Source organism: Strongylocentrotus purpuratus, unplaced genomic scaffold (genome assembly GCF_000002235.5).
Source record: "Strongylocentrotus purpuratus isolate Spur 01 unplaced genomic scaffold, Spur_5.0 spur5_scaffold_7, whole genome shotgun sequence".
NCBI classification, from domain to species: Eukaryota; Metazoa; Echinodermata; class Echinoidea; order Camarodonta; family Strongylocentrotidae; genus Strongylocentrotus; species Strongylocentrotus purpuratus.
Genome location: NW_022145613.1, coordinates 7,502,427 through 7,517,846, shown reverse-complemented (window position 1 = coordinate 7,517,846; position 15,420 = coordinate 7,502,427). Strand labels below are relative to the sequence as shown.

General features: G+C 40.4%; 1 protein-coding gene across 1 annotated transcript; it reads left to right on the top strand.

Moving 5' to 3' along the window:
• LOC100889087 (translation initiation factor eIF-2B subunit delta) lies at window positions 1-15,071 on the top strand. The gene is made up of 11 exons (XM_030974421.1): window positions 1-98; window positions 1,543-1,793; window positions 2,360-2,531; window positions 2,981-3,078; window positions 3,892-4,067; window positions 4,564-4,671; window positions 5,267-5,369; window positions 6,460-6,590; window positions 7,253-7,430; window positions 12,988-13,168; window positions 13,587-15,071. The coding sequence occupies exons 2-11, from the start codon at window positions 1,545-1,547 to the stop codon at window positions 13,784-13,786; spliced, it is 1,596 nt and encodes a 531-aa protein (XP_030830281.1). The 5' UTR covers window positions 1-98; window positions 1,543-1,544; the 3' UTR covers window positions 13,787-15,071.
• The last annotated feature ends 349 nt before the right edge of the window (window positions 15,072-15,420 follow it).

Below are 15,420 nucleotides of genomic sequence, written 5' to 3'. Positions count from 1 at the left end.
ATATTCATTGACCTCCTTGTATGTGCCCGATTAGAGCTACCGGTCATGCACGATAAAGCCTTCTTGATTGCTTATTTACCTGACGAAATTGACGAGTTGTGAGTTTTATTTTCACTCATTTCAAATGTAATGTATTGTGTGCATATCATGTTATATTTCGCGACATGTGCGAATGTTTTGTTGAAAATTATGTTGTTGGTATAGACTATGCCAATTGGTGATGTGATCATCGGCATGGTATCCAGATGTTGGGGGCAGTCCCACTCATGTGTGTTCATGTGGTGTCAAGATTTACAATCTGTTATTTTTCAATTTTGTGTATCGATTGCTCGCTGATAAGCATTATTCATATTAGTATTTGATACTTCTGTTTCTGGTGTGCTGATAAGCTTCAGTGGTGAAATAGATTCGAATTATACCCTGGCTTTATTTTTGGCCTATTCAAATAAACATGTAGAGTAGTGGCTCTGGTCTGCGGCCGATCGGCGGGAACTGCCGATTCTATTTTTATTGGAATACTCACAGAATACTTCAATACCCTCAATAAAGAGTCCATATACTTACTTATTAAATAGAAGTCACAAATAACCAAACTGACCCACAGCGTGGTCAGCATTGACCATGTTTCGAAATGCTTCGAGTTCCCCGGTTTGCGGGCACGCAGTACCGGTTTGCGGCACGCGTACGTCACAAAGCTTTATGCGCTACGTCACGATGAAAGCATGTACCAAATTACTACGGGTAACCCAAATTCTCATGTTTATCTGTTGCTACGGTAAATTTGTGAAGTTTTAAACAATTTCACCTTTTCCTCGAATGGATCATCCCATACGGGGGTACGTACTACTAGAAACTATCGGGTCATAGGGGGTACACACATCAGCACACATACCATCATACACAATCCCGCATGTTATGTGTGTATTAACACCCCCTGCCGCAAACCAGAAAAACACGTAATTACGTGCCGGTTTGCGGTCACCCCATGCAACTAGCCATGCGGTGGCACAATCAAAATATCTGCGATAGGAGACAGACCACAGCCATCATACTTCCACAAAAACATCAAATTTCACCTCCAATCGGACAAATATCGGACAAATAGAGCTACAATATTGATCTAGTCATGCCTCGATCTCTTAACTTAAAAGTTAGCACCTGCTGGAATTTTCATCGGCGACTGGTGCCGTAGATTTCCGACATCGCTGACGGATACTCCGTACCGATAGGAGCACCTGCTACGGACATTTTCGGCAAAGCAGAACTTACCGTGGAATCCACGGTAGGTTTCAATGATTATTATCGAGTCATATTCATTTTATTTTTGAAACAAATACCCCTGGCCGCAAACCGGGCGATGCCGCAAATCGGAGACTCTACTCTAAACATAGATCTATGACCATTGAGCAGCTGTTCAAGATTACGCCTTCTCAGAGACAGAATGAAAAACCAGACCTCAAAATCTATGAACAAGCACTCAAGGTGTAAGATGTATCGTTTAAATTTAATCACATTTCTTTCTATTTATCTCAAAAATGACAGAAATGGCTGAAGTAGCCAAGTCCACACCCCACCCCTCTACAGGAGGGGGGAAGAAGATCAAGGAGGGTGTAGCGAGCCAAGATGGAGGTGATGCAGGGGGAGAAGGAGGCGAGAAGAAGCTGTCTAAGAAGGAAAGAAAGATGCTGAAACAGAAGCAGCTTGCTGAGCAGCAGAAGGAGAAAGAATCAGCTCAGGTCCAAGCTCCACCAAAAAGCAAGGCAGAAATGAAAGCAGAGAGGAGGGCAAGACAGGTAAGTTGTTGAAGCAAGATATTGTTAAGTATGGTCTGTGATATCTTGTAGTGTAAAATGTACTTTATTAAAAAGATCATGTTACATGAAGGGCAGAGTTATTTCTTAATTTTCCAGAGCTAAATTTGATACTTACCACTCCTTCTTTTTTTTTTACTGAAAACGTTTTACATTCATGCCCAATATCTCGTGATATTTTTTTTCTCCTCCTTTTCACATTAGCCTTTCAATTGATGACTCATTCTTATTGTTCTGTTTGTTAATATCAACATTTGTGTATGTTTATGTGTGTTGTTTTCCATCTTCTCTCTTCTCCTAAGCTATTCCTTTTCATCTGTACTCTGTAGAATTTTTGAAAACAAAATTAACCAGAACTACTTGCAGCAGTTTTGTATATCTATCAAACTCATGGGGTGGTTATTAGTTATGTTCACATCCTAGCCTAAAAATAGGGCATTTAATAAAATTCTTCATTTCATTTGAAGTTCCTTTGTCATCATCACCCAAACTCAGGATTCCTTTTTATTTCTCTGTCATGTTAAATTTGTTCTTCTGCGTACTTTCAGGAGACAGAGAGAGCCGCCAAACTGGCCAAGAAGTCTGGAGAACCTATCCCTCCAGGAGTGGGAGCAGCAGGAGCAGGAGCTGGAGCGGGAGGCGGAGGGGGGAGTAGTTCACTTCCTAGTAGTGGATCCAGTGGTCAGCTACAAAGTAAAGCTAGTAAACAGACAGGAGAAAGTGAGTCAGATGAACTTTTTCAAATTAATTTCATTGACCAGCACATTCATAAGTTGTGTTGTATCAGTGTTTATGATATGTTTCCCATTTCTTCAATTAGAATGGAGGTAACTAAGGGAGTGCTTCATCAATTAGGATCAATTTTGTTTTAATAGATTTGTTGTATCATAAATGAGTTGGTTCAGTTTTAAAGACCATTTTTTGTAAAGGCTTACAGTTTATGAAACACCCTCTAAAAGAAGTAGAATAGGTAAAGGCCACTGATCCTTACTGACTTATATTTGTTTATTTTCAACCACATTTTCTTTTTACGTTAGTTATTTGAACCCTTGCACCTTCCCTCTCACAATTACTGCAATGTAATATTTGTATGCTATTTACAGTGTACTTTCATTTCAATTCATACACAAACATTTAATCAGTGTTGGTAAATTCATGTTTCTCTTCAGCTTATCTCAAGAAAGATATTTACAGAGTCTCGGATGATATCAAACTAGATGACCCTACTGTGCAGAAACGAAGAGCAAAGAAACTTGAACGGCAACAGGTAACTTCATACCTTAGCTATGTAAAAAGTGCAATAACAAATAACTTGAATGTAATGCTCAAATTACTTCATCAATTGATGATCTGACTCAGTTGCATCTGCTTGAACAAGACAACTTTACCAAGAAATCTTCGTAAAAATACAGAAATTTAATTATTCTTGTTTCAATCAAATTATATCCCAGACACTTATTTTGCTTTCTTACCTATGCATTTATTTTGATTCATGACATCATAGGAAAAATAGACAAATATGATTTAATTGTGATTGGATCTGCTGTCTATTGATGATGTCGAAATGAAGAAGCATGTCAGAACCATATTGGTCTAACCTTGGACCAGCTAAGAGTTAGTGCTGGTCTAGTTCCATCTAAGAAATATTATATATCAGGGGTGCATTTAGGGTGATTTCAGGCCCTGAATTCTCTTCATCACAGCTTTTTGGGGCGACATATAAATGGGACTTATGCCAGCTTATCAGAGTGTCTTTGCAGGCTTACTGAGTGAAACCAACTGGTATCCCTGTATTAACCTTTAAAGGTAAAGACCAGTTCTGGTCTTGCGATTGCATTGTGAAAGAAACGTTGTGGAATCGATCAGAAAAGGTTTATCATCTAGCATATAAGTATTGGTGTGTACTGCAAGGTTCTGAAATCATCAAAATGATAATAAATTTGGCCCAGTCTTTGTACCATCACATATTAGTCAAAACATATTCTTCCACATGATGGGTAGTAGGAGCTTCCATTTCATTTTTTGAGAGGGGGGAGTTGCCAAAACTGGTCTATACCTTTAAGACTTGTATTAAATCCAGGTACCACAGAGGGCCGAGAGTCAGAAGAAAGTGGGTCTCTTCTCTCATCTGAACCAGTTTGAGCGACAGGTCTCGCTGACGAGCCGTCTTGGCTTTGGCTCTGGTGGGATCCATCCGGCTGTTATCAAGCTAGGTCTGCAGTACGCTGAGGGTATCATATCAGGAGCTAACTCCAGGTCGGTTACTCTGCTCTTCTTCAATCGGTCATTTCCGCTTCAGGAATCATGATCGTAAAGAATGCATAGGCAAAAGTTTCTTTTGAGACATGCTCCTGAAAATGTTCCACTTTAAATTGAATAAACACAATTTGTGAGACACTCATTTAATAAGTTGTATCACTGAACAGAAAGATTACTGGAATCACAACACTTATGTGAAAAAAATACTGACAGGTATGGAATATGATATTTACTATGTCTTATCCAGTCAACAGATTGGATTAGCAAAGTGAATGCAAACCATTCAGATTATAAATGTTTTTTTATGAAAGTATATATGCTCTTGTATATCCCCCCCAATATTATTGTTGTAATGCTATTTCTTCATATTCTTGTTGTTCCACATGCTTTTGAGCCTGAACGCAACTTCCTGTAAAAGCATGTTGTGACAAATAGACTTTCAAAATAGATGAATGGTTCTTAACATGTTATGATTGCTTCTTTTTTTCAACAGGTGTGTAGCCTTGCTGGTAGCCTTCAAGCAGGTTATAGCTGATTATAACACACCACCTCAGAAAGACTTGTCCCGAGATCTAGATTACAAGATCAAACCGTACATCAAGTGAGTGCCGGTTTCACAAAGTTTTGCCATTCCTTCTCTGTGTAACAACATGATTAATCTTGGAAGGACAGATAATGCTATGTTCTTCATTGCTTTCTTGATGTGTAATTCTTATTTAAGGCTACAAATACTTACATACCTGAGACATTCTAGATCTAATTTATTTAATTAGTTAATAAGTAGGGGTTTTTTTAACAAAAATCTAAATACAAGATAGAATTTTGTTTATATAATGCAAGATTTTTTGAAAATTTATACTATTATCTCTATGTTGTGTAGTTTTGGCAATAGCCGTTGTGTATTATTATTTTGTATAGAGTACAAAATTGTTCTTGGCTTCTTGCAGTGTCATAGCTTTTGAATTTCTTTTTTAAAGTATGCAGATGAATATGTGTATGTTATTTATACTTCAAGGTGTAAAGAATTTCTCTGAGTAGTCCGTCTGTTGAAGTTTCAAAGGGAAATTCTCCCACATTATAGCGTCGCTGAAGAAAGCCTCACACAGATTTTTAGATTCTCTAGTTTGAACTCAACCTCGACCTCCTCTTGAAAAGACCATTATACCTTACAACCCATATTGCCATCTCTCTCCTAGTTTCCTCAACCAGTGTCGCCCCAAGTCAGTCAGCATGGGCAATGCTATCAAGTATCTTAAGATGCAGATCAACAATATCCCTCAAGGCATGCCAGACAAGGAGGTGAGAAAGTCTGTCGTACCGTTCAAGATTCTACTAGAAATTTATTTCAAAGTTTTCACACATTGCCAAGGGGACATGGTTGATCCCTGTGATGAGATTATGGGAACAAAATTCAGTAGTTACTAGATGAAGCGTTCACATGAATGTTAAAGATGATGAAGAGAGGACAGATGTTAGTATTATCCTGTTGGTACATTTATTTTTCTCCAGACGGGTGGGTTATTGTTGTATTATCCAGTTTTGTCATGTTGTTTGTTCCTGAAGTTCTGAAGCAGTCCATTGGATTAGGACAACTACACCCTTTACTACCACACCTAGGCAATAACCCTCATGGTAGCCTATCCGATATGCATCGGGCTTTACAAGTATTCTAATTGCGTTTATATGGAGAGTAACATCGGCACGGTCAGCCCGAGCGCCTATCATCACTGGTGCATGCGAAAAGTTTTATTATATTTTATGTACCATGTTTCATTCGTAGAAAATCTATGAACCCCCTGTGAAGCTCTTTCATGAATATTTATATAGCATGGACCAAAATAGGCCAATGAGCGATGCGGAACCCGGAGACGATATTTGATTGGTTGAATCAAAGGGATCGATCACCAAATAAGGCTAGTCTTATGAATCATGCATGAGAATACGCTCGTCACACATACGATACACATATATGAATAATGATGAGTAGACCAGTGATGAAAGGCGCTCGGGCTAACGCCCGCGCCGATGTCAGTCTCCCAAACGCGATTAGTACACTTGCCATTTAGTCCGACGCCTTTTGGATAGGCTACCCTCATGGGAAAACTTTCTTAAAACTTTACCCCTTGTAATACTGACCACGTACTGGAAATGGGGGAAGGGGTGGTGGGGGAGTTCTCAAGGGGATGATTGACCTGGGGGTGTTTGTTCTAGGAGGGAAGGCTTTCTTGGAGCTGTACTCAGTTTGGTAATTTTCATAGAAACTATTCTCTGGAAGATTTTAATCCAGCTGAATCTTTCGATCAGTCCCACAACAACCACAGCTCGAGATACAAGGTTGGAGACTTTGTTTTCATCTTCTTCAATCTCTACTTTTATATCCTTTTTATAGGCGAAACAGAGGTTGTGTGACTGCATAGACAGTTACGTGAGAGAAAAGATATTCTTAGCCCAGGAAGCCATTTCCAAGACGTTTGCTTGCAAAAAGATCAGAGATGGTGATGTCATCCTTATATACAGTTGGTAAGTTTGGAGACATCATCCGTTTCATACTTTTTTATATAATTTGTTTTCCTGTACCTGACTTTATCCATAGTTTCTTTTTTGTTATGTATGGTTGTTTATCTGTCACATGCTGCAGTTACAAATGTACATTGGTCAATACCCTATCCTATCAATTTGTTTAACTTCAACCCCGGACCAAATCTTAAACCTAAGCCTAACCCTAATCTTAAACCTTACCTTAAACACAACCGATAACCTAGCCCTAATCTCATTGGTTTGATGAAATAGAGCCTGGAACAGTTATTGCCTGTGCATATGTTGGAGCACCTTGCTTACTGGTACTACATTTAAATTACTTCATTTTGTAGTGTCCATTTTAATATGTAAGCACCAAAACATGTGTATTAAATATTTGAACAGGTTACCCTGAATCTGTCACTTGTATGTAGATTGCTTGCTTGATGAAAACCTATTGTACATATTCATCTTTTGGGTTATGTAAGTGAGTTTCACTGCATACCGGTAAGCAGAAACAATGGGTTATAAGACATGAATATGTTCAAGTTTAAAGAAAAAAATTGAAGTTTTTACAGATAGGATGTCATGTCCACCTGGTTAGAAAATGAACTTTAGATGACTTTAGATGATGTAACAGTATTTATTTTTTCTCTCTTTTCCAGCTCATCTTTAATCAGGAAAGTCCTGTGTGATGCTCATAAATCTGGTATCAGCTTCCGGGTCATCATGGTGGATAGCAGGCCGAAGGTTGAAGGTCGTGAGGGCATTAGAAGGCTTGTAGCTGCTGGGATCAAGTGTAGCTATATCCTCATCAATGCAGTCTCCTATATGATGCCTGAGGTAGGATATTGATGCAAGCTTACCCCCTCACATGCCACATTGTCAAATTTTAATTTAAATTTGCTTTGTTGGGATTTATAAAATTCTAAATTTCCCTGCATTTCTTTTGGTAGAAAATATATATGTTTTATGTTTCTGTACATACATGATTTTTGAATTTATTTATAGTGGAATCCAGATGTGAAAATGGAAAAGTTGCACTTACACGTTACTAATGGCAAGTAATGGATTTACATATTGGTCAATTTGTTTAATGCAGTGGTTTTAGAGCAGATGCTTTATGACAAAGATTACCTGATACTAACCCATTCTATTCGAAAAATAGACTTTCTATTTTAGTCTAAAAAAATTGACTGATTTTCAGTAAAATGAGTGCTTAAAATTTTGATAATTGTACTCCAATTGTTTCAATTTTCAAAACTAAATTTAAAAAAGTAATCACAAAGTGCGGCAGCTTTATTGTATTGCCCAAGTTATTGAAATGCAAGTTCGGCTTCTGCCGAACCTGCTAGAGCACGTTGCCAAGGTTTGGCTTCTGCCAAACCTGCCAGAGTAGGCCGTCAAAGTTCGGCTTTTGCCGAACCTGCTCGCTGCCAAGGTTTGGCTTCTGCCGAACCTGCCAGAGTAGGCCGTCAAAGTTCGGCTTTTGCCGAACATACTAGAGCATGCTGCCAAGGTTTGGCTTCTGCCAAACCTGCTGGAGTAGGCCGTCAAAGTTCGGCTTCTGCCGAACCTGCCAGAGCATGCTGCAAGGTTCGGCTTCTGCCGAACCTGCCACAGTAGGCCGTCAAAGTTCGGCTTCTGCCGAACCTGCTAGAGTAGGCTGTCAAAGTTCGGCCTCTGCCGAACCTGCTAGAGCATGCTGCCAAGGTTTGGCTTCTGCCGAACCTGCCAAAGTAGGCCGTCAAAGTTCGGCTTTAGCCGAACCTGCCAGAGCATGCTGCAAGGTTTGGCTTCTGCCGAACCTGCCAGAGTAGGCCATCAAAGTTCTGCCGAACCTGCTAGAGCATGCTGCCAAGGTTTGGCTTCTGCCGAGCCTGCCAGAGCACGCTGCAAGGTTTGGCTTCTGCCGAACATGCCAGCGCACGCTGCCAAAGTTCGGCTCCTGCCGAACCTGCAAGACCACCCTGCCAAAGTTTTCTTCTTACAAAAAACTTCTCATTCCTCCTTACATCGATCATCCCGGCGTTTCTTTGTAGTGCAACTTACTTTCAATCCTTGGGGAAATCAAAGGCATACACTGTTTATATACTAAAGACATATAATTTGTATGCAGTTAATTGAAGTAATTATGGTACTCTTTGCAATTTTTTTGGCCATGATGTTAGGCATATTTGTCCTGAAATTATATTCTGCTACTTGGTTTTAACTTGGAAAGAAATTGTCTACTGAATGTATGAACATAGATATCTGTAGCAGCAAAATAACATCCATGTATATTAATGATTATTTCTATTTATATTGTATTTGCCCCTTTAAGATGACCTGATGGGCTTGTGCAAAACTATGCCTATTCGCAATGTTCATGTACCATACTGTATACATGTATGTAGTATTTGATGGGCACTTCTAGCTGGTCCAGCAATGTTTAGATTACTCCTGACCTGTCTGACCCCTGAGTTCACATTGTCCACATGAAGACACGTCATGTATATATTGGGGCATCGGTAACTGTGTTGTAGGGCAGAGTGAGCACCTCTTGTTACAGAGTGAGCTGATGAGCATGCACCTTCAGATTTTTCCAGAATTATGTTATTTTATGTTGAATTGGGGTTAAAAAACAGAAAGTTGCTCTGAGGGAAAGTAGAAAAATTATAGTAGATTGGTGAAAATTTGACGGAAATTAGACAAAGAATAAAAAAAGTTATGATTTTTAAAAAGTTGTAATCACTACACATAAGGGAATCTCAAATTGGCAAACTATAGTGATTCGACTGTGACGTATTCCCTGAAAACTCTCCCATTTGTTGTACCCTAAAATAACATTAATTTCCAGTGTTCTCCTAAACACCTTTTCACTCTGGGTAATATTCAAAATATATATGGATTGCATGTATGATGTTAGGGGTCCTGCAATTAACAAGAAATCTCTATCATAAATTCTGAAAAATGAGATTTTAGTCATGTTTGGTATTAGAACAAATGACAGGGTTGTACGGGCACTATGTCATAGTGGCATTACCGATTCAGCCAATTTGAAACTCCCATATGTAAAGTGATAGCATTCATTAAATTTTACAACTTTCAGAAATTCAAAGCTATATAACGTATGATTTGTCCGATTTCGTAGAAAATTTCACCAATCTGCTCCAATGATTATTCGCTTTTCCCAAGAGTAAGTTGCTATGAAGGTAGGATTTCCCTTTAAACTTTAATGTAGCATCTTCATAAGAGGGTTTTTTAATGTCAAACTCACTCGATTTATTAGATAGATTAGTTTTGGACTGATCTAATCATGCCATCTATGATAGTATTTTTCCCATTCCTCCTTGCATCATCCCATTTCTTGTATATAGTACAACTTCCTTTCAATCCTGGGGAAAATCAAAGGCATGCACTGCATATATACTAGAGACATATAATTTGTATGGCCATGTGTGAAGGTATGAAGTAACAAATGATATCAGGTATCTGTCCTGAAATTATATTCTTCTACTTGGTATTAACTTGGAAAGGAATTGTCTACAGAATGTATGAACATACCGTAGATGTCTGTATTGACTGTAGGGGCAAAATAACATCCATGTCCATTAATGATTATTTCTGTTTATATTGTATTTGCCCCTTTAAGATGACCTGAAGGGCTTGTGCAACATTATGCCTATTTGCCATGTACATGTACCACACTGTTTACATGTATGTATGTATTCCATGGGCACTTCTAGCTGGTCCAGCAATGTTTAGATTACTCCTGACCTGTCTGACCCCTGGGTTCATGTTGTTCACATGAAAACCTGCCATACACATTGGGGCATTGGTCACTGTCATTTGTAATATGTGTCGGACATAAAAGTACAGTGCAGATGGCTGTTTATGGGGGAAGTTGGTACTGCATGTGATTTTTGTAAGTAACTTAAGTAATTAAATTTCTTGACAGAAGAGCTGAGAGTAGAACATAGTGCAGATCTTCCAAAGTCAGTTAACATTCAAAATTGCATGAAATAGAAGTATCGACGTACAGTGCATGTAGACATGGACAATTTAAAAGGGCACACACTCACAAAAATCTCTAACTCTCTTGATTCATGTATGTAGACCTACATGTAAATATCAATATCTTAATGAAAAATTGATTCAATATCGTACTCGCCTTTTTCAGTTTTACGTGCCAGAAGAATAATTGCGTCCACAGCTTGTAGAATTCAGCTTGCCCAACAACAGTGGGATCAAATAACTCTTCCTTGTGGCTGATCCTGGAGGTATTCATTGTATATCTTTCTTGTGGTAGACATGGGGCACACAAATTTCATCTTTATGTGGCATGTGGTCACCTCTGATCTGCTTCAAATGTATTCTTCCAGCCAGATGGTACAGAGAATACTGGTTTGAGACATTTTTCTGTTCGTGAATTTGGAAGATGAGAGGCTTCCCATTAAGGCAGCTCTCTTCCTCTGAAGAATGATGCTCTATGAATGCCCATGCAGGAATGTGTAGAATTCAACTTGACACACTTTTGGTCCTTTTTCAATTTCAATTCTTGAGTCCTTTGAATGTTTAAAGCTTAATTGGCAGCATGCTCTGGCAGGTTCAGCAGAAGCCAAACTTTGACGGCCTGCTCTGGCAGATTCGGCAAAAGCCGAACCTTGGCAGCAGGCTCTAGCAGGTCTGGCAGAAGCCGAACTTTGACGGCCTACTCTGGCAGGTTCGGCAGAAGCCAAACCTTGGCAGCGTGCTCTGGCAGGTTCGGCTGAAGCCACATTTTGACGGCCTACTCTGGCAGGTTCGGCAGAAGCCGAACCTTGGGAGCGTGCTCTGGCAGGTTCGGCAGAAGCCGAACTTTAACGGCCTGCTCTGGCAGGTTCGGCAGAAGCCGAACTTTGGCGGCCTACTCTGGCAGGTTCGGCAGAAGCCAAACTTTGACGGCCTGCTCTGGCAGGTTCGGCAGAAGCCGAGCCTTGGCAGCATGCTCTAGCAGATTCGGCAGAAGCCGAACTTTGACGGCCTACTTTGGCAGGTTCGGCAGAAGCCAAACCTTGGCAGCGTGCTCTAGCAGGTTTGGCAAAAGCCGAACTTTGACGGCCTGCTCTGGCAGGTTCGCCAAAAGCCGAACCTTGGCAGCGTGCTCTGGCAGGTTCGGCAGAAGCCGAACTTTGGCGGCATGCTCTAGCAGGTTCGGCAAAAGCCGAACTTTGACGGCCTGCTCTGGTAGGTTCGGCAAAAGCCGAACCTTGGCAGCATGCTCTAGCAGGTTCGGCAGAAGCCGAACTTTGACGGCCTACTCTGGCAGGTTCGGCAGAAGCCAAACTTTGACGGCCTGCTCTGGCACGTTCGGCAGAAGCCGAGCCTTGGCAGCATGCTCTAGCAGATTCGGCAGAAGCCGAACTTTGACGGCCTACTTTGGCAGGTTCGGCAGAAGCCAAACCTTGGCAGCGTGCTCTAGCAGGTTTGGCAAAAGCCGAACTTTGACGGCCTGCTCTGGCAGGTTCGCCAAAAGCCGAACCTTGGCAGCGTGCTCTGGCAGGTTCGGCAGAAGCCGAACTTTGACGGCCTGCTCTGGTAGGTTCGGCAAAAGCCGAACCTTGGCAGCATGCTCTAGCAGGTTCGGCAGAAGCCGAACTTTGACGGCCTACTCTGGCAGGTTGGGCAGAAGCCAAACCTTGGCAACGTGCTCTGGCAGGTTCGGCTGAAGCCACATTTTGACGGCCTACTCTGGCAGGTTCGGCAGAAGCCAAACCTTGGCAGCGTGCTCTGGCAGGTTCGGCAGAAGCCGAACTTTAACGGCCTGCTCTGGCAGGTTCGGCAGAAGCCGAACTTTGGCGGCCTACTCTGGCAGGTTCGGCAGAAGCCAAACCTTGGCAGCGTGCTCTAGCAGGTTTGGCAGAAGCCGAGCTTGCATTTCAATAACTTGGGCAATACAATAAAGCTGCCGCACTTTGTGATTACTTTTTTAAATATAGTTTTGAAAATTGAAACAATTGGAGTACAAAAATCAAAATTTTAAGCACCCATTTTAATGAAAATCAGTCAATTTTTTTAGACTAAAATAGAAAGTCTATTTTTCGAATAGAATGGGTTCACTGAATAAGCAAATCTTGTCACAAGCAAGTTATCAAGAATGGTTGAATAACCTAGCAAGGAATGTGAAAATGAAAGAAAGTCTAGTGATTTATGAGGACATGAGTAAGGATTTAGACGCCAAGATAGATGGGGAAGAGGTGCAAGAGATCAAGAACAGTAGTAGAGATCGATAACAGATGCTTCTATTGAATGATATCTCTTTGAGATCCAATACATGAGGTAAATATGTTCAGGAACTTCAGGCCTTTCATCTTAAATTGTCAGTTTATGATGGATAATTCTGTTATTCTCTTTTTCTCTTAAATATATTTGATCCAAGGTATCTAAAGTTTTCCTGGGTGCACACGCCCTCCTTGCCAATGGCTACGTCATGTCAAGGGTCGGATCATCTGTCATCGCTATGGTAGCAAAATCCTACAATGTTCCAGTTCTCGTCTGCTGTGAGACATACAAATTTAGTGACAGGGTACAGACCGACAGCTTTGTAACAAATGAACTTGGTGAGTGGACATAAGTTTTATATTTGGAATGTTAAAGTTTGATGGTTTTTTTGCAGAATGGCAGTGCCATATTTTCTTTTTATTTTTTATTTTGCACTTTACAGCTTAACACCAGTAATTGCAGACCAGGCATTTTAATCCTTAAACAATATATTGTACCAAAGATTAATCCTGTGATTGCCCCTCAAGGTTATTAACAAATGACCTCTACCTTCTATCATGATATTATTTAACATTTGCAGGGAAAGTAGGAGTAAATTTAAACCTTTGGAAGTACAAAAATCATGTTATTGGTCCTTTTTTTCTATCATGTTCATATTTATGAATTACTAGCACCTACAATACCATTATCATTTCTGAACTCATAGTAGATGATTTAATAACCTTTGACTTTTGACCTTTTCCCTTTTCCCTATAGGTGACCCTGGTGACCTAGTCTCTATCAACCGCTCAAAGTGCAACCTGGCTGACTGGAGAGACATCAATGCCTTGACACTTCTCAACCTCGTATATGACGTCACCCCGCCAGATTTTGTTTCCATGGTGATCACCGAGATAGGAATGTTACCGTGCACGTCCGTGCCTGTTGTACTTAGGGTCAAGAACATAGAGAGCTGAGGTCAGCAAGAGTAGCCGGATATGAACTCTCATCAAGTAGTGCTCTATGATGCTGTATCTAACCCATGTAGATACAGTTTGAAAATTGGTTTAACACACATTTTCCATAGATTCCAGCACTAGCCATCTCGAGATTGGTATCCAATGGGTTAAAGGGAGTGTAGCATGGCAAATACTGGTTAACGCCATCTACGTCTTCTTTTAGACAACTGCACGTAAACGAATGGACTTGATTAACAGTAGTCAGCGCGTGCGAAACAGACTGAAGTTCTCCTCACGCTTCGGATTTGCGTATATTGCATGCACATGAATGATGTGGTCGCTTCGTCCGTTGTCGTATTATACCCAGTTGGCCCGAGTATAGCCATGCTACACTCCCTTTAAAGGCTATATTTACATGTACAGCTTGGCTTGGATTAAGGATAGCTCAGAGGAATTATAATACTCTGCAAGGAATGGAGATGGTGCTCAGTCATGCCATTTGCAGATGTGATAAAGATATGGGGTGGTGACTGTTATCTGTGAACACTTTGGGCAACAATGAATTGGAAAATGTTCAAGTTTATTGATATCGTCACTCTTCAGTGTATCCTTATTTTCCTTATTCAAAATATCAATTACAGATAGTCTATATTCATTCATAACTTTAGTTTTGCATGATGTGATCTCTTCTAGATTCTGTCTCTTAAAAATATCTAATCACATGTTACAATTTACACATTTTCTTTTATTTGGAGGGGAGGAAAGTTGAGCAAGGATTACGATCTAATCCTTATGTGTGCGATGGGAATTTTGAAATCTTATTAACCCCATTGCCTCCAGGAACCAGATGGTACCTGTATAAAGCGTATAGAAACTGTATAAAAGAATTAACTTTTCAATTATCAACTACCAGGAAGTATTTCTCCTTTAACTTCTGTATTCTTCTTCCGCTTCATTATAAGTACAGGCCACTGCCGGGTGTATTCTCATACTGATGTAGGTGCTGTGCAGTTGTATATATAGTGACTCAATAAAAGACCTACAAAGAACTGTGCAGCAAAACAGACATCTGTAGCTTAAGAGAGCTGGATCTCGAGTACCTCTCTCTTAAAGCTTGGCAGAGAGGTACAGGTGACGGCAGCCTGGGGGTAGTGAGTTACAGAGCCTGGTGGCATCAGGAAAGAAACTCCTTTGCAGTACTTGTGTCCGAGCATATGGCACTTGGAGTTTCTGGTCATGGCCTCTTCTCCCGAAGCAGGTAGGGATGGAGTCAGAGCTGCCAGGGGGATGAAAATCAGCGAGTTCTTAAAGGGATCGTTTAACAATGTTAAATCTGAGATACACGGCCCTACGTGTTATCAGTGTCTGTGATATGGTGTAATATTGAAGCCCTAAAAAAATTGCGCTTCAAAATGATCAAGAAGTGCCTCAAAAAAGTAAAAATCTTTGAGTGACCGGTTTTACCATACTCGTTTTCCCCAATAGACTGTAGTGTTATGAAAACCGTCAGGCGAACGGTTTTCAAAATTTGTAATTTCAATCATAAATATATTGACAATCAGACAAGCGATCGGCTTGTAAAAGTCATGGGGTTCCTAACTGACCTAAAGGTTTATAATTATCATTGCATCATGAGCTAAATCCAGAATTTT

Coding starts and splice junctions, on each gene's coding strand:
- LOC100889087 (XM_030974421.1), top strand. CDS start 1,545: ATGGCTGAAGTAGCCAAGTCCACACCCCACCCCTCTACAGGAGGGGGG. Junction 4,672..5,266: donor AAGATCAAACCGTACATCAA/GTGAGTGCCGGT, acceptor TCTCTCTCCTAG/TTTCCTCAACCAGTGTCGCC. Junction 13,169..13,586: donor CTTTGTAACAAATGAACTTG/GTGAGTGGACAT, acceptor TTTTCCCTATAG/GTGACCCTGGTGACCTAGTC.